Genomic DNA, 19,628 nt, shown 5'->3' with positions numbered 1-19,628 from the left:
GTATTGTATGATATTTGTGTTATGTCACATTAGTTATTTTTGTAATCCCTGTAGATGTCCTAGTGACTAGGACGAAATATAGGAAGTATTAAATTCTTTTTAATCCTTTCTGAGTGTTGTAAAAAATCCATTAAACCTCCAACATTATGTGAGGGCTGGATTAAAATCTTCGGTTAATGAAATGGGGGTGCATAAGGGTCAAAGCTATATAACTGAGAGGAGACCTCCACATAGCCTTTAAAGGAATGCAGACAACCAACCAGGGCTTATGACCTAATGTCCAATCCTCACCTTCTCATGGTGCACCCTGTTGGGTATCTACCTGGATACTGAACGAACAAGGATAGGCTGGCAATTTGGAATTTAGCTGACCAAATTATATTCTTATTGGCTTAAACCAATATACAAAATTATGGTACAACATGACAAAATTTCATACCGGCTGGGGGCGTTGCCCGGTTAAACAAGGCCCCTGTTGTTTTCGCTAGAGAACCAGGGTGAACAGTGAAAAGTCAACTGCTGGAACAAATCTGAAAGCACCCCCCCCCCCAACTCAACATTACCTTAGTTAAAGATCAGTACTATCAAGATAAGAAGCCTGAATGGCAAAGAAATGGAGCTAGCTGAGGAATTAGAAAAGTACCAGATTGACATAATAGGGGTGACTGAAACAAAAAAGACAAAAACTGGTGAGATCTTTCTGAGCAATAAATACAAAATGTTATATTCAGGCAATGACAATCAAGGAAAAGAAGGAGTAGCCATAGTAGTCAACACAAAATACAAGGCTAATCTTCTTGAATGGCAGGCAGTCTCAAGTAGAGTGATTTGTCAAATATCAGAATGGGGAACTGGACAATGAGACTTATTAGTGCCTATGGTCCCACAGAAGGTTCTACTAAGGTAGAAGTGGAGTAATTTTTTGAGGCTCTAGAGAAAGCTACTGACACAATGAAAAAGGAAAAGTTGGTCCTTGTTGGGGATCTAAATAGTAGATTAGGAAATGATTGTCAGACATAGAAAAATATTTGGGGGAAAATTTGGAGAAAAGAGCAAAGCTGATAGTAATGGCAAATACCTGTTGGATTTCTGAGGAATTAGATAAGTGCTCGATCGACATAATAGGGGTGAGTGAAACCAAAAAGACAAAAATTTTTATGTTCCAACATAAAAATGTGCACAAATTCACATGGAGAGAAGAGGCAAGGAATAAGAAAAGTCTCATTGACTATGTTATTATTGATAGCAATGTTTTCTTCCTGGTGCAGGACACCAGAGTGTACAGAGGATTTGAAATTGGAAGTGATCACTATTTAGTCTTGAGCAGGATAAAATTGAATTTCATATTGAAAAGAATAACATGTAAGAAAGTTTTAAAGCGAATAAAAGTTGCGCAGCGCTCAGTGTATTTTAGTCTACAGATCAGCGCTGTGATCTGTAGACTAAAATACACAAAGATTATTGGAAAAAAAATGAAAGAGTTTCAGAACGATAACCAAACCTTGGAGATTCAGTGGCAAACCTTGAAGAAAACCCTGATTGATTCAGCCAGAGAGGCATGTGGTGAGGTTGTCTGCAAGGAATCAGAACTCCATGGTGGACACAGGAAGTTAAAGAGGCAGTGAAGGAAAAGAAGAAAGCAAATCAAAAGTTCCTGTCAAATAAGTCAGCTTTTGCTCTTAGAGAATACAGAGACAAATTAAGAAAGCTAAACACTGTGCTAAACAAAAGTCATGGGAGGACTTTGGCAAGAACATAGAAAATAAATATCAAGAAGGTGGTAAGATATTCTGGAGGTTGTTGAAGAAGCTTAGAAATGGATGAAAGAGTGCTGTAAAAGGAGTTGGAGATGATAAAGGTGACATGAAAATGGGAGAAATAGATACCTTTGAAGTATGGAGTAATTACTTTGAAAAACTGCTAAATGAAAAAAGCAGTGATGACAGCATAGTGGTAAAAAAACACTGACCAAGCATTCACTTAATAATACATATCCATACTTGAAGTAGAAAAAGCCATCAAAGGCTTGAAATGTGGAAAGGCAGCAGGAGTAGATGATATTCTACTAGAAATGCTGAAGTATGGTGGTGTAAAAGTGTTACAGTGGCTGCACTGCATAGTTCAGAATGCCTGGACAGAAGGACTAATTCCTGATGATTGGAGTAGAGCTCTAATAGTACCCATATATAAAAAGGGAAATAAAACTGAATGTGAGAATTACAGAGGTATTTCCCTACTGAGTGTTCCTGGGAAGATCTATGCAAGTATACTTGAGAAACGGTTGAGAAGAATTGTGGAAGAAAAGCTTGGTGAAGAACAAGCTGGATTCAGGCCAAAATAGAGGCTGTCAGGATCAGATCTTCACTTTACGACAATTAGTTGAGAAAGCATGGGAATATAACAAAGATCTGTATATAAGCTTTGTCGATCTGTAAAAGGCATACAACAAGGTGCCAAGAGAGAAGCTATTCAATACACTACAGTTATATGGTGTCAATGGAGCATTATCAAGCAATACTTAGTCTTTATTTGAGTTGCAAGTCAGCAGTTAGAATTGAAGGAAGTACAGGAAGATGGTTTAATGTTAAATCTGGTGTGAGACAAGGATGTACATTATCCCCCTCTGTTATTCATTATCTATATGGATCACCTTATGAAGGCAAGTGGTATTAAACATGATATCAGAATTGGAGATGTTAATATCAGCCGTTTTTGCTTTATGCAGACAATGTTATACTTCTAAATAAATCCTCTGCAAGTATGCAAGATTCCCTGACCAAATTGAATAACTTTTGTAATAGATATGATATGAAGGTCAGCAATAAAAAGACAAAGACAATGAAAATAGGTAGAATTGTTGAAAATGTCAACTGTGTTTTGGATGGGGAATCTATGGAAGCTACTTAAGCACGATTTTTAGTGAAGATGGTAAATTAAATATGTAAATAGACAACAGAATCAACAAATCTGGTATGGTAGGAAGTCAATTGAATAAACTGATATGGAATAAGAGAGAAATTAGTCGGAACACTAAATTAGCTGTATACAAGACAGTGTTCAAACCAGTTTTAACTTATGGATCTGAGAGCTGGGTCAGAAGTAAAACACTTGACCAAAGACTAGAAACTGCAGATATGAGAGTCCTGAGAAAGATTAGAGGCGTGAACAGATGGCATCAATGGCAATATCATGTTAAAAACAAGAATATTAGGAAAGAACTTGACATTGTCAGCATCCAGGAATGCTAATGCATTCCTGGATGCTGACAATGTCAAGTTCTTTCGTAATATCTCGTCTCAGGTGGTATGGTCACCTGTACAGAATGGGCGAGGAAAGATTAGCAAAACAAGTGTTCTCTGCCAGGTTGGCAGGAAAACGATCCAGAGGAAGACCAAGATATAGTGGATATACAGTATAATGTGGCTTAGACGATAGAAATATGAGATCTGATAATGTTGGAGTCTTGACAAGTAACAGACTGATTTGGAGGAATATTGTACATAGGAAGTTAGTAATGATGTGAATTTTTCATGTAGTACTATCATATCCTGTACACCCCTTGAGGGTACATGTCAGGAATTTGATGATGATGGTTAATGAAATGAAAGTTTGAAAATTACATATTGCTTACCATTTATTATTTCTTGGCAAAATTATTAATTTTATAAAGTTATTTTTATTTTGATTTCACTTAAAAAAATGTGTTAGCTGTGTTGTCTACTCATACACTGAATTCACACTGCTAAGAACTGCTTTTTTATACACAGTCAGTTATTAATTCAGGGAATTCCAATAAATGAAATTCGTAAGAATTTAGAATTTTCTGAATTGAAATGAGAATGCAATTCTACAAAATTCTCAGAATTTTCTTGAATTAAAGATTTTTTCCTAACTTAGAATTTAGGTTTCTCGTGTAAAAGTGAATAATAATCGCGTAAAAAAAAAAATAATTTTGATACCGCAATTCGTGTAATTCCGAATTCACATAAAAAAATTCGCATAAAAGGAGGTTTAGGTGTATATCATAATTTCTTTATAAGATACTCTATAATATTGTCTTAATAACTGGAAAACATGCTTTTTTATTTTTGTGTTTCCAGGCATATATTTAAAAAAAATTTAGTGACAGAAATTTTCTGTCATTGGCAGAAAATTAACTGAATATTTACTTCTAAATCATTTCACTTTTTTTTTTTATTTGTCATAAACTGAATTTCATTTAATGGTGTTAATATTAGTTATTACAGAGGAAATCCACTTTCTCTATATAAAGCATCTTGAAGAATTTAATTTCTTTATTTCAGATTTGCATTCCATTCTTCTACAGATTCCATAATACACACTTCACTAGAACCTTTATCTGTTCAAAACACAAACTGCAGTTCTGATTATTATTCAAAAAAATATGCATTTGTTGAAGTACCATCTGATTTCAAAGGCTCCTCATATTTTGCAAGAAGATGTAAAATAAAAATGAAATCATATGAAAAAAGTAAGCAGGAAGAATTGAAAGACTGTTGTACAGTAGTCAGCACATTATCAGTAGAAGAAGTCGAAAATACATGGAAAACTGTTATATGTAACAGGTGCGTATTGATTATTCTAAGTATTGGCAATTACAATAATAAATAAAATCTTTTGATCAGCTTAAGTATCATAATAAAAACATTAATTTTTTTTTAGATTAGATATGTATGCTTTAAGAATAGATAAGAAATAATATAGAAAATCTTTTAAAACTGCATTTAATTTTAACATGCTAATTTTTTTTTTCAGCTTCATTCCTATACAAGAGGACTCACTGCAGCAGATCAGTTCTGTCTAGGACCATGTTCTCTAAAAATTATAAATTAAAGATGCCAACAAATTATATTCTTGGTGTCATCCTTTATTCAAGTGTAAGCAAAGTTAGCACGTGAAGTCACTTCACGACTGGGCTACTTGTATATAGAGGCTAATGACTTCACATCAATTGCCTTAGTATCCCATAATGCAATGCACATATCCTTACAGAAATGTATAATGCAGTGCATTATGGGAATAGCCACTACAGAGTCTGATTTCGACCTTTATTACGGTCTCATCAGTAGGAGCCAGACCCAGAAGTGATACCAAGGTTGAAGTAAAGCAGACATCATATTTCCATATACAGGTATTCAAAAGATGTCATAGCCTATTACTAAAATACTCTGGATTAGAGACAGATGTTGAAAGTTATACTATATCCTTGGTTATTTATAAATTAAAGATGCCAAGAAATTATATTCTTGGTTTTATCCTTTATCCAAGTGTAAGCAAACAAAGTTTGCATGTGAAGTCACTTCATGACTGGGCTGCTGGTATATAGAAGCTAATGACTTCACATCAATTGCCTTAGTATCCCATAATGCAATGCACATATCCTTACGGACCATTAGCCTCTATATACAATCTGTATACTCTATATAGAGACTCATTAGTCTCTATATACAATCTATATACTCTATATAGAGACTCATTAGCCTCTATATACAATCCAGTCATGAAGTGACTTCATGCACAAACTTTGTTTGCTTACACTTGGATAAAGGATGAAACCAAGAATATAATTTCTTGGCATCTTTAATTTATAGTATAACTAAGTGGGGAAAACTTTCAACAACCATGTTCTCCTCCAGTCCGAGGTCTTGGAGATCCCCTCTCAATCTCTCTAGCCAGAGTTGTTTAGGTCTCCCCTTGCTTCTTTTGCCTGATGTCTTCATCTCCAGCACTTTTCTTCCACACAGCTTTTGTCTTGCAGTGTAACATAGCCAGACCACCTTACCCTTGATTCCCTAATCATCCCAGATACTTAGGTGACTGTCATTGTCTCCCAGATCAGTGAGTTTTTGATTTTATCCAGTCGTGTTATATACTTTCATGTCTCAACATTCTCATTTCAGCCATGTCTATTCTCTTCATCCATGTCTTGGCATCTGTCCAGTCTCACTGCTATACATCAATGCAAGTTTTAATACTATTTTGTAGGTCTTTTCTTTTAACTTTCCAGGCACTTTCGTATCACACAAAATACCTGAAACCTTTATCCAGTTCATCCACCCTGATTGGATCCTCCTATTGAGTTCAGTCCAGATATCCATCGCTTTGGATACATGATCCTAGATATGTGAACCTAGACACTTATGGTATATCTGTGTCCTGTAATGTTATATATCCCCTGTTGCTTCACTACAAGACATGTTATATCCACTGATCCTCGAGCCATTGTCTTATAAAGCTTTCATCTATTGTTCAAATCTTTCTTTTGCTTCCTTCTCAGACTTTGTGCAAATCATCATGTCAGTAAACATCATTGTCCAGGGTGATTGTTCTTACCATTGCTCTCAGTACATCCAAGAGCATAACTAAGAAGGGGCTCAAAGCTGACCCTTGATGAACCCCCACTTTTAATTTTAACATACTAATAATAATGAAAATATTCTCAAAAAAACAAGAATTCATACAAATAAAAAACACACCACAAAAACAAAATGGAGACTAAAGAATTATCAACCATATACATTAAATTGCTGAAATATCATGTAGGCCAAGAGTGAACAAGCTTATCATTGAAAGGTCAAGTTATAAGATAAGTGGATTTTGCCGTATCAGAAAAGGTAATATTGTGCTAATACAGAAAACAGGAACATTTATCTACCATCTCCTCATGCTGTGGTATACTCATAGGGATTACAGAAATAGCATTGTTTCAGTGCAGATGAACAGTGAGCAGTACTTATTGTAATAGACTTAATAGACTAAAATAATATAAAAATGAACTTTAAATAGACTTTAATAAAAGACACAACTACTGTTTTGAGTTAAATAACTTCATAATTAAACTATTTCAGCATTTATATTTAAGTCATCACTAGGAATGTGTTTGACATATATATTTTTTAAAAAAGATTAAATGACTGAAATCCGAGAGATAAAAAGTAAAAAATACTGTTTTAATTCAGCACGACTAGTTTAGTCTTCAAGAAGACTTCTTTGGATGCACAATAAGAGAGAACAACCAACAAAAAATTGTAAAAGAATAAAGAAGTCTAAACATCAAAACGTTAGTGTAAAGAATCATACACTAACACTTTAATGTTTAGACTTTTTACGCTCACGCTTTGATGTTTAGACTCCTTTATTCTTTCACAATTTTTTGTTGGTTGTTCTCTCTTATTGTGTGCCCAAAGAAATCTTCTTGAAAATAAACTACTCGTGCTGAATTAAAACAGTATTTTTTACTTTTTATCTCTCAGTTTTCAGTCATTTAATCTTTTTAAAAAATATGTCTCTCAGTCGAGTAAATCTGTTATGCCATATGTACAGTCACATCCCTCGACTTACATCCGAGTTCCATTCTATCTGATAGGACGCAAGTCGATACATTAAATCAATAGAGTTATAGGGGGTTAGGGATTTAATCGTAATAAGTATACTCTCATTTTAATTTTTAAACCTTATTATAAAACTGTACTGTGTGTTACTGCCACTATAAAACAGGAGAATAATCACTCAAATCTTCCTCCACAATCACATCTTCATTATCTTCCCTGTGTGAATGATCAGGCTGTGGCTCTTCTTTGTTTTTTTGATGAAAATGTCCAACGTGCTTTGCTTATTTCTCTTCTTCTTTTCATCATGAATTTGTTCATAGCAAGCAAACACATCATGTAACTTTCATTTCTGTTATTAAGTAGCGTTCACCATTGGGATCCATGTCTTCAGCCATTTTGAGAACATCGTTAACTGCAAAAAACATTTCTGCAAGACCCTTCACTGTAAATTGTTTAACTACCTCTTGTTTCTCTTTTCCCTCTTCCTTTTCTCATTTTTCCTCTTCTGCAACAGTTGTTCCTCCAGTTTGACCAATTCTTCATTGGTCAACTCTTCAGGGAAACTTTCTATGAGTTGAAATATGTTGTTATCATTCACTTCGAGATTCAGACTTTTACTAACTTCCAAAATCATGCACAAAACAATGCAATGAAGTAGTGTTTGGAGGGAGAAAAATGTCCTTGAACTTGGTGATGATCACTGCTATAAGACGGATGACCTTGAGCATTATCTAAAATTTATAAATTTTAAATTCTACAATTTTCTTTCACATAATAGCTTTTTATTTCACTCACATAACAGTTGATTAAGGCATCCTCAAACAATTTTTGAGTCATCCATGACTTCTTATTGCTTCGATAATGAACTGGGAGTATGCTTCCTAATGTTTTTGAAGATTCGTGGGTTCTCACTGTGCAGTATCACAAATGGCTTCAGTTTATATCCAGCCATATTACCCATAACAGAATTGTAATATGGGCATTAAGAGCTTTGAAACTAGGTATAGATTTTAGCTTTTTGTGAATGAATGTCCACTTGGGCATTTTTTTTCCGAAACAAGAATATCTCATCCACATTAAATATTTGCCACAGCAAATATTTAATATAGATTAAAATAAAATAATTTTCCTCCGTAATAATTTTATCCAATTTTTCCACAAACTTCTTGGCAGCCTTCTCAACACTTGTAGATTCCCATTCATTTTGACATTATGCAGTGCAAAATGCTGCTTGAATCTCATGAACCAAGCAGAAGAAGCATTGAATTCGTATTCATAATTAGGTGCTAAGGAGTATGTGCTTTTGGTTCAGGTCCTCTATCCATGATGCAAGTAGCTTTTCCATATCACTGATAAGACCTTGTTGTTGCTTCATCACTATCATCGATTTAATGGAAGCAGATCCTTTCACAGCCTCTACGATTTTATCCTTATTTTTCAAAATGGTCGTCACTGTAGAATGAGACCATCCGAAGTCATGTGCAATCACACTGACAGGCTTACCAGCTTCATGTTGCTTTATAACTTGCAACTTCACTAGGTTTTTTGATTGTGCATGTAGGGGCCATGTTGGACAAAACATCACTAAATATTTAACGATAAATACACAAATAACCCATTTCTCAAACACATAATCAACAGAGGAACTGTTGAAGATATGTGCCAACTGCTGAGGGAGGTTGCCACTGTACGTGCTTACCTTATGCTCACTTCCTTGTTCAAAAGTATAACCGAAAATGTTATTTATTCCCTTATGGGATCACGGACGTATCTTTGAGAGGACGTAACTCGAACAGATGTTAGTCGAGGGAGGCCCTTATATAAAATGTAAGGTTATGCATTTCGGGGTGAAAAGATTATCAGCAGTATACCACATTGGTGGAACGATACTCCAGGAAATTGACAAAGCCAGAGACTTGGGAGTGTTGGTGGATAGGGAGTTGAAGTTTGAGGGGGGGGGGGCACATAGCAAAAGTGGCTAAATCAGCCTCATCAGATCACTTGGTTACTGAAGAATACTTTGATGAGCAGAGACAAGCAGGTTATTGTTCCTCTTTATTGAGCCTTGTTAAGACCTCATCTTGACTACTGGGTGCCAGGGTTTCTTGGAGATGGGGAGGAGGTAGAGAGGTGAGTGACTAAGATGGTAGCTGGTCTGTGGAATGAACCTTAGGAGAACAGGTTGAAGATTTGTGGGTTACAAAATTGGTTGATAGCCAGAAAAGGGGTGGTATGATTGAGACATTAATTTACCGAGGGATTTTTACAAGAAAAATTCAGAGGAAAGTTTTCCGAACAGGTCTGATGGTGGGAGAACTATGGGCCATCCATGGAAATTGAGCAATAGTGTAGTTACCAAGGGTGTTAGAACTAGGTTTTTCACTTGGAGAGTGGTGAATGAGTGGAATAAGCTGTCAGAGTCTGTTGTGGGTGCGATGACTGTGAATGAGTTCAAAGCAAAGTATGATAGATACTGTGCAAATGCTGAATGCTGAATAGTTCTTGACATAATGTTTAGGATCTTCCTCGATGAGTCTAAGGCTCCTTGGAGTTGCCAATAATAATAATACACACACACACACACACACACACACATGGAACTCTACATACAGTATATTGCACATTGCACTACTTACAAGCTATGTAAATTATATTTACAAAAACAATTATATCCTTGTTTAATCCTTTGGTCAAATGTAAGTTTGCATGTGAAGTATCTTCAGTACTAGGTTACTTGTGCATAGGGGCTGTTGACTTCTCATCAATTGTCACGGCACACTCCCTTTCAGTATGTATGTATGTTACTATGCATTATGGGAAATGTCACTGTCCAGATATTTTTATAACTATCTCTGATTCAGAATATTTTAATAATATTGGTGATACACCATTTTACTTGTTCTATATGGAAAATATGACTTGTGCTTTAATTCGGCCTCAGTATCTTCTTTGTTCTAGCTCTCACCGATGAGACCTCACTAAAGGTCAGCACCAGTTTGGATAGTGACCATTCCCATAATGCATAGCAATATATGTGCGTTGTGGGCCTTTCAGCGATAAGAAGGAAAGAAGAAACTCTCATGCGATTAAAAGATGGACATCTACTCTACCACTGTGAATGTGACAGAAACTCAACTGGTGGTGTAGGATTCCTAATAAATAAAACAATCAAGGACACTGTCCTATTTGTTAATAAAATAACATCAAGAATAGCTGAACTAAGTCTCTTCATAAATAAAAGATACCAACTGAAAATTATACAAGTACATGCCCCAACTATGGACCATCCAGATGAAGAGATAGAAGATTTCTATGAAACATTAGAATCCACATTAAATAATTCTAAAGAATTCTACATAATTATAATGGGTGACTTTAATGCCAAGATTGGAAGTAGAGATGACCACCTGAACTCTATTGGTAAATTTGGATTTGGACAGAGGAATGAAAGAGGAGAAAGACTTATTGAATTCGCAGAAGAAAAATTAACCTCTTTATTATTGAACAGCTTTTTCAAGAAGAAAGTCAACCGAAAATGGACTTAGAGAAGCCCAAATGGACAAACTTATAATGAAATAGACTTCACCCTCCCCAACAGAAGATATGTATAATAAATAATACCGAAGTGCTTAATAGATTTAATACAGGGAAGTGCTTAATAAATTTTATTTATTAAGCACTTCCTTTTTGTAGATTCATTTAATGAATCTACAAAATTTCTACCACAATAAAAGCTGTTATAGAGGATCACTCAAACATGAACTAAAAAAGCTAAACACAGCTACTACCATCGATGATGCTAATGAAATATTAACAAAATCTATCTTGAATTGTGCACTAGAAATAGGAGGTGTAAAAAAGGCAACAAGGAGAGGAAAAACTAAGACAGGAAACCTTAGATCTGATGAAGAAAAGAGATTTGAACGACACCATATAGAATATGGTGTCGTTCAAATCTCATATTCAAATAAAATAGAATGTGCAGAAATTTGTAAAACTATACTTAAAAAGATGAAACATGAACTTAGATCATATAATACTAGGAAAATTAAAAAAACACTAGTAATATGAAGGTCCTAAGAAGAACATTATCAGTTGGAACAAAGGAAATAGATGCTGTAAGAGGAAAAAATGGTGAACTTATAAAAAATAGAGATGCAATAATCAAAAGAATTCAGGAATTTTATATTGAACTCTATGAAGACGAAGACCGTGACATCCAAGAATCATCTATGGATAACTCGAGTGAGGAAGAACCTGATGCCCCTGAGATCTTACAAGGCAAAGGGGAAATGGCACTGTGAGAAATGAAGAATGGAAAGGCCCCAAAAGAAGATGGAATTATGGTAGACTTCTTAAAAGTGGGAGGAAGCCCTGTAATCAAATAGCTGACTAAACTCTTTCATAAATGCCTAAAACAGAAAAATTCCAAAAAATTGGAACAGTTCACTTCTAATATTAATTTTAAAAAGGGCAATAAGGAAGAAATTAAAAACTACAGACCTATAAGCCCACTCCCCACCATATATATAAAGTTTTCACAAAAATTATAAATAATAGAATAAAATCTAAACTAGAGGGAATGCAATCCTATGAACAAACTGGACTTGGAAAAAATTACAATACTTGGACCATATTCACACATTAAGACAGCTCATTGAAAAATCAATTGAATACAATAAACCCTTATGTCTGGCCTATGTAGACTACGAAAAAGCATTTGATTCAGTTAAAACATCTGCAACACTAAAAGCACTTGAAACCCAGGGAACTGAGAAACCATATATTGAAACAATAATAAATTTAGTTTAATCCTTTATCCAAGTGTGAGCAAACAAAATTTGCGCCTGAAAGTATCTTCAGGACTGGGGTAAGGTGGTACAACACCAAGCAACTCGTTGCAAAGGTGGAGCAAGCTACCAACAATCCTATCTCAGTATCTCCTATAATGCAAAACACATCTCCTTGCGGGTATGTCTAATGTTATGCATTAAGGGAAGGGCCACTACCCAGACTAGTTTCGACCTTTATTGAGGTCTCTTCAGTGGGAGCCAGGCTCAGAAGTGGAGATACCAGGCAGAAGCATTAGCAGGTCATCTCTACCTATAGGAGTTGCCAATTGGTGTGCCACCCTTTTTTAATAAATTACTCTGGATTTAGAGAAAGATGTTGAAAGTTTATTTTTCACTTGGTTAGAGTATAATAAATTTAGTTTAATCCTTTATCCAAGTGTGAGCAAACAAAAGTTTGCGCCTGAAAGTTTCTTCAGGACTGGGGTAAGGTGGTACAACACCAGGTCTCCTATAATGCAAAACACATCTCCTTGCGGATATGTCTAATGTTATGCATTAAGGGAAGGGCCACTACCCAGACTAGTTTCGACCTTTATTGAGGTCTCTTCAGTGGGAGCCAGGCTCAGAAATGGAGATACCAGGCAGAAGCATTAGCAGGTCATCTCTACCTATAGGAGTTGCCAATTGGTGTGCCACCCTTTTTTAATAAATTATTCTGGATTTAGCGAAAGATGCTGAAAGTTTATTTTTCACTTGGTTAGAGTATAATAAATTTAGTTTAATCCTTTATCCAAGTGTGAGCAAACAAAGTTTGCGCCTGAAAGTATCTTCAGGACTGGGGTAAGGTGGTACAACCCAGGGCAACTCATTGCAAAAGGTGGAGCAAGCTACCAACAATCCTATTTCAATAAAGGTCGAAACTAGTCTGGGTAGTGGCCCGTCCCTTAATGCATAACATTAGACATATCCGCAAGGAGATGTGTTTTGCATTATAGGAGATACTGAGATAGGATTGTTGGTAGCTTGCTCCACCTTTGCAACAAGTTGCCCTGGTGTTGTACCACCTTACTCCAGTCCTGAAGATACTTTCAGGTGCAAACTTTGTTTTGCTCACACTTGGATAAAGGATTAAACTAAATTTATTATACTCTAACCAAGTGAAAAATAAACTTTCAACATATGTTGAAACACTAAAACATATTTACAATAATGCAGCTTCTGTAATTAAATTATATAAAAACAGTGAAAGTTCCCAATACAAAAAGACGTCCGGCAAGGCGACACCATATCTCCCAAATTATTTACAACTGCACTAGAGGAAGTCTTTAGAAGCCTTGATTGGGAAACAAAAGGAATAAACATAAATGGAGAAAGGCTGCATCATCTGAAATTTGCAGATGATATTGTCCTTAATAGCAGATAATCTTGAAGAATGGCTAAATTTTCTGGAAGAAAGGCTAAATCAGCTAAATGAAACCTCCAGAGTAATTGGATTAAAAATAAATAAAACAAAAATAATGATGAATAAATATATTAACCATAGAACTGTCAAAGTTGAAAACCATGAAATAGAACAAGTTACTTCATATGTATATTTGGGCCAATTGTTATCATTTGAGGAGTGCCAAAGAAAAGAGATTGAATGAAGAATTCACCTTGATGGATGGCTTATGGGAAAATGAGAGACATATTCAGAAGTAACATCCCTATGAGTCTAAAAAGGAAAGCTTTCGACCAATGCATACTTCCTGTCCTAACATATGGAGGAGAAACATGGACTTTAACAGAAGCCTTAAACAAAAAGCTGAGAACAACACAACATCGCATGGAAAGAAGTATGCTAAAAATAACATTAAGAGATAGGAAGACAAATACCTGGATAAGATCTCAAACAGATGTCATGGATATTGTAAAATACATTAAACAGGCTAAGTGGAGATGCGCTGGCCATATTGCCAGATGCAGTGACGTGAGATGGACTAGAAAAGCAACAGAGAGTGGAGGGATGAACTGAACAAATTGCAGGAGTGAGATGGACGGGAGAGGCAGAAAACCGAGTGATCTGGAAAATCATGGGGGAGACCTTCGTCCAGCAGTGGACAGAACCAGAAGGTTGAAGAAGAAGATACATGCATCTGAAAGGGAATATGTTGTGCATTATGGAATACTGAAACAATTGAATTGAATTGAAATTAATGTCCTCTATATACAAGGATAGTCATGAAGTAACTATTATGTGCAAATTTTGTTTGCTTACACTTGGGATAGGATTGTTTAGGATATCGGATGTTGGCCATTCGCTTTGTATATGTTCTATCCAGTTTTGTTTGTATTTGTTTAGTTTTTCTTGTATTGATTTTTGTTTTTAGTTTTTAAAATGTCTTCATTTTTTTTTGTGTAATAATGTGCATTTTGCAGTTCTTCTCATGAATCTTACTTCACTTGTTTTTATTGTTTGTTTATCTTGTTTATTTATTGCCCAAATTTTGCTGCCATATAATAATGTAGGTACTGCTAAATTATTGTATACAGTGGTATCTCGCTAATCCGGACTTCTTTAGTCCGAACCCTTCAGTAATCCGAACTGCGGTTTGAAAGAAAAAAGTTTTATTTATTATATATTAATATATCGTGTACTATTATTTTTATTTAATAATTATTATTTTAACTATTATTATTTATTTTATTACAGTAGAGTGTTTTTTCATGTTGTCGATTGTACGGTTATACTGTAGGTCTATTTTGATTTATTGTGTGTTCACGTTTGCCTGGGAAGCCGTCGAACCTGAAGCAATTCTAGCGTCATGGAAAAAAACTGTGGCCTTCTTGAATTTACCAAGATAACTATGGTAATACACAAAAAGAGGAAATTCAAAATGTGCATAATTTGGTTAAAAATATAAATCCAGATGTTGAAATTTCACAAATAGATGTTACGGAATGGAAAAAAAAGTAACACATAAAGAGGCAGTTGACAGTTTTAATATGTGTATAGAATGGGCTAAGCAGAATGATACGCCATTCCACAAAATTTTATTGCTAATGCAGCTCCGAGAAGAAGCATTTGTAAAAAAGTTTAGCTTCCAAGAAGCAAAAGAAAATCAGTGACTTTTTTTACAAAGAAATAAAAAAAAAACTTTTTTGTATTACTTAAATTAAGGGGATATTAAATCCCACATAGTTTTAAAACCGAATAAGAAACTCAAAGATTGGAATCAGAGAGTTTCTTGCCGAATATAGTAAACTATAAAGTATCGGCGACACTAGCGTTAGCCAATGCAAGTGATCCTAGTACGTAGTACAATACCGGACTTTGAGTTTCTTATTCGGTTTTAAAACTATGTGGGATTTAATATCCCCTTAATTTAAGTAATGTTTTCATTGCTGAAATGAAGCTTATTAGCTCTTTATACTTAAGTAACTTTTTGTGTTATTTTGTGAAACTTTTTTGTGGGTTTTGTATAAGAAAGTAATATTTTTTACACAAATTAAGTTATGTACTGATAGTTTTTTATTGCAGTTTTATTAAATCAGAATCTTCAACAATACAGGTACAAACTAAATTTTTTACTAAAATAAACTTGTGTACTGTATTATTTTTTTAAGTTTTACATTACAGTATAGCAGCTTTTTTTCTATCAGATACTACATTTATTTACAGAAATAAATTGATGTACCATTAGAATCTGATTATTTTGTCTTAAACACTAGTTATTGTTGTCTCTTGTGCAAAAATTCGCTAATCCGAACGAGCATGGTTTTTATTAGTTCGGATTAGCAAGATACCACTGTATTTTCAAGCATTTTTCTTTTTATAATATTCAGATTGAGCATTCTATTTATCAAGTCTATAATCTAAAAATTTTGAAATTTTTAGTTTTATGTCTTTTTCTCCTTTATATGTTATTTCATATCCAAGATAATTTAAAGTATTTATCTGTTCTGTTGTTTTATTATCAATAATTATTTACTTTTAACTGGAATTTGTCCAAAAAATGCCATTGTTTTAGTTTTATCTATGGATATTTTCATTTTGAACTGTTCTACTATGATGTTTAAATTGCTTATGTACTATAAAATAAGTATTGGATAAGGGAGATGCATACCAGTGGTAAACTTAGATTTTGCACAAAATGCTTTTGATAGATTTCCACACCACAAGTTGGTCACTAAACTGAAGTAGATGGGATTGGATGGCTCTTTGTAAATTGTCTTCATTATCTAATATTATTACCTGATCATTTGCAAATAATAACATATTTCATTATTCTGGGAAATTTCTATACCTAGGTTATTTAAAGTGTTCCTCTGTATTGATATTCATTAATATAAATTTTGTGGGAAACAGGGAAATGGTAGTGGACAGGGAGATGTGGCATGGGGAGAGAATGTGGTGAATGTGTGTGTGTGTGTATGTATGTATGGGGATGATCAGTATAAAAATAGAATAGTTGGGATTTGAGTGGGATTGTTGAATCTGAGCAGATATATGTGGTAAGTAGTAATAAAAATGCTTTGGCAAGAGCAGGTGTGATTGGAAAATCTCAACCAACAAGTGGCTTGGATAGGACTGCTGTGTTTATTTACAAATGCCAGTAGTATCAGAAATAAGGGAGATGAAATTGTTTCACTGATTGAATTTATTCAGCCCCAAATCATTGGAATATCCTAATGGAAATAGAAATGGAAAGGTTCAGTGTTTTTTGCAAGGATAGAAAGGAGAAAAAGGAGGGGAGTGTTGCTAATAATAGCAGGGGAATTATGTCCACATGAGGTAGTGTGGTGTGAGGTGGAGGTTGACAGGAAGAGATATTTAGTTAATGTTGCTATAGGCCAGGGAATGTGGAGGGTGGTTATGAAGAAATGCCTAAGTAACGGTTAGGGAACAAGGGAGGGTGATTATTATGGATGATTTTAATTATAGCTGTTGAAAGTGAGTGAGGTTATGCATTTCCCATCAGTTGGTGAGAGTGATCATGAAGGATTCATATGAGTTGTGGCTAGCCTTGTGAAGACTTCTGTGAGGAAAGGATATATGTGGAAGTAAAAGGTTGGTGATTATGTCAAGCTTAGGAAACAGCTTGGAGCTATAGCATAGAATGAGGAGTTGGGTGGTAAGGAAATAGATGCTGCTTGTGAACTGACAAAGAAATACATAACAGCATCAATGTATGAATGTATTCTGAAAGTCGAAAGACTGAATAAGGTAGATGTAAGATGGATGAATGAGAGGATTAAACATGAAATCTGAAAGAAGAAGGCACTGTGGAAGCAGCACAAGATGAATAATGGGAATAATTAATTGCATGAAGAGTATAAAAAGCAGGCCAGGAGAGAAAGACTCAATAAGGACAACAAAAGTATAGTACAAGCAGAAATGAGCAAATCAGGCTAAGAAAAATCCTCGTGAGTTTTTCGATATGTGGCAAGTAGAAGGAAGAATGACTATGGTAAGATGCTGTTAACAGATGAAGGTAGAAGATTGGTGACTGCTGCAGAGGACATAGTTGAGATGTTCAATGAGCACTTCATCAGGTGTTTCATCCTCAGTGTGAATCAGAAGTGCATGTGTAGAGAATAAATGAGAGAAGACTTAATGGTGAGCAAACAAGAGGTATATAAGGAGTTAAATAAGCTAGATGTCAATAAGGCAGTAGGACTTGATGACATATCACCACATGTCACCAGACATCAACAGAAGTTGACATCTGCATTGGCCTACCTATTTTACACGAGTCTTGCAACAGCACAAGGAGTGGTGGAAGTAAGGCAAAATTGTTCCACTTCACAAAGTGGTGATAAAGCAGCAAATTATAAGTCAATCTGTATAGCTGGAGTTGTAGTTAAGGTATTGGTTGTAGTTAAGGTTAGTGAGAGAGAGAGAGAAGCTACAAAAATGGGTTGATAACAGTGATATTCTTTGTTCTTATCAGCATGGATTTACTAAAGGTAGGTTGTGTTTTACAAACTTGCTTATGTACTATAACAAGGCGATGAATGTATTGGATAAGGGAGATGCATATCTAGTGGTATACTTAGATTTTGCACAAAATGCTTTTGATAGATTTCTGCACCACAAGTTGGTCACTAGACTGAAGTAGATGGAATTGGATGATAGACTAGTGAGTTGGATAGATGAATGGCTATCTAATAGGTATTAGCAAGTTGTCTATGGGGGACACTATCTTGAAAGAGGATGGTCACTAGTGGTGTGCCACAGGGGACAGTTTTGAGACTATTGTTATTTAATTTGTATATTAGTGATATTGGGATAGGTTTAACTGGTGATACACAACTTTTTGCAGATGATTCAAAACTGGGGAGAGTGATGAGGAATCAAGTAGATGTTGTGGCCTTCCAGGAGGATTTGAATAAATTGTAAGAGTGGGCAACAGTATGGAACTGTTAATTTAATGTTGCCAAGTGTAAGGTTCTGAAATTTGGTAGGCAACTATGGGATGCAAAGTATAGGCTTGGTGGGGAAATTTTGGAGGAAGTTGAGAAGATAAGAGACCTTGGAGTGGTGGTGGTGGTGGACAAGGATCTGAAGTTCAGAGGTCACATTTCCCAAGTGGCAAAGATATCACATCAGATTATGACAATGATGCAGAGGACCTTAACATGTAGAAATAAAGAGATTCTGGTTCCCTTGTATAAGACCTTGATCAAGTCTCATATAGATTATTGTGCACAGGTTTGGTCCCCTGGTGATGAGGATATGTTGGAAAGGATCCAGAGAAGAATGACTAAGGTCGTAACTGGTCTTTGGGATATGAGGACAGATTGAAGGAATGAAATTTGCAAAGCCTTGTGAATAGTAGGGAGAGAGGAGATATAATTGAGACATTTAAGTTGGTAAAGGGTTGTTATCGCATTAATGTGGAAGAAATTTTTGTAGAATGGGAGAAGTAGGTAGAACAAGGAGACATGCCTGGAAGTTGTATAAGGAGGGTGTGAGCAAGGGTAGGTTCTTTGTATGGAGAGTGGTGTCACTGGAATGCATTGCCTGACCTGACATTGGGGTGAATGCAGAGGTGAATGCAGATACATTGAATGAGTTTAAAGCACAGTTTATGGGCTTTGTGTGTAGCAGTGTTTGCCTCTCATGAGGAGTCTTTTGCCTCCATGGGGGGGGGGGGTGTCTGGTGTAATGATAATAAATATTAAAAAGTGTTGTCTGAAAACAACCTAAGCAAACATTTTTTCATTTATTTTTATTTCATTATCTTTGTATATATCCAATATTGCATGTAGTAAAATATTAGGTATATTTATTCTTTTTACTATATCAAACAGTATGTCTTTTTACATTATCAAATGCTTTTTCATAATTTTAAACAAAAGGTGAATCTCTACATTAAATTCTCTTCTTTACTCTATAAGTATTTTTAAACAAAAAGCTGCATCCATTGTAGAGCACCCTTTTCAAAATCTAAAGTACATGTAAAAATTTTATAAAATAAAAACAAATTCAAACTAGGAA

At 35.0% G+C, this 19,628-nt stretch overlaps 1 protein-coding gene across 1 annotated transcript in view; it reads left to right on the top strand.

Moving 5' to 3' along the window:
• Positions 1-19,628, top strand: part of LOC150101174 (DEP domain-containing protein 1B-like) — a 171,005-nt gene that overhangs the window by 44,058 nt on the left and 107,319 nt on the right. Inside the window, exon 4 of the mRNA XM_090401267.1 lies at positions 4,305-4,586. Within this exon, the coding sequence (XP_090257393.1) occupies positions 4,305-4,586 (282 nt within the window). The remainder of the gene's footprint in view (positions 1-4,304; positions 4,587-19,628) is intronic.

The sequence above is a fragment of the Typopeltis vanoorti genome, chromosome 12 (genome assembly GCF_054136105.1).
Source record: "Typopeltis vanoorti isolate ZY-2024b chromosome 12, IOZ_Tvanoo_1.0, whole genome shotgun sequence".
NCBI lineage: Eukaryota > Metazoa > Arthropoda > Arachnida > Uropygi > Thelyphonidae > Typopeltis > Typopeltis vanoorti.
The sequence above is the reverse complement of the archived record's forward strand: the minus strand, read 5'-3'. Positions and strand labels throughout refer to the sequence as shown.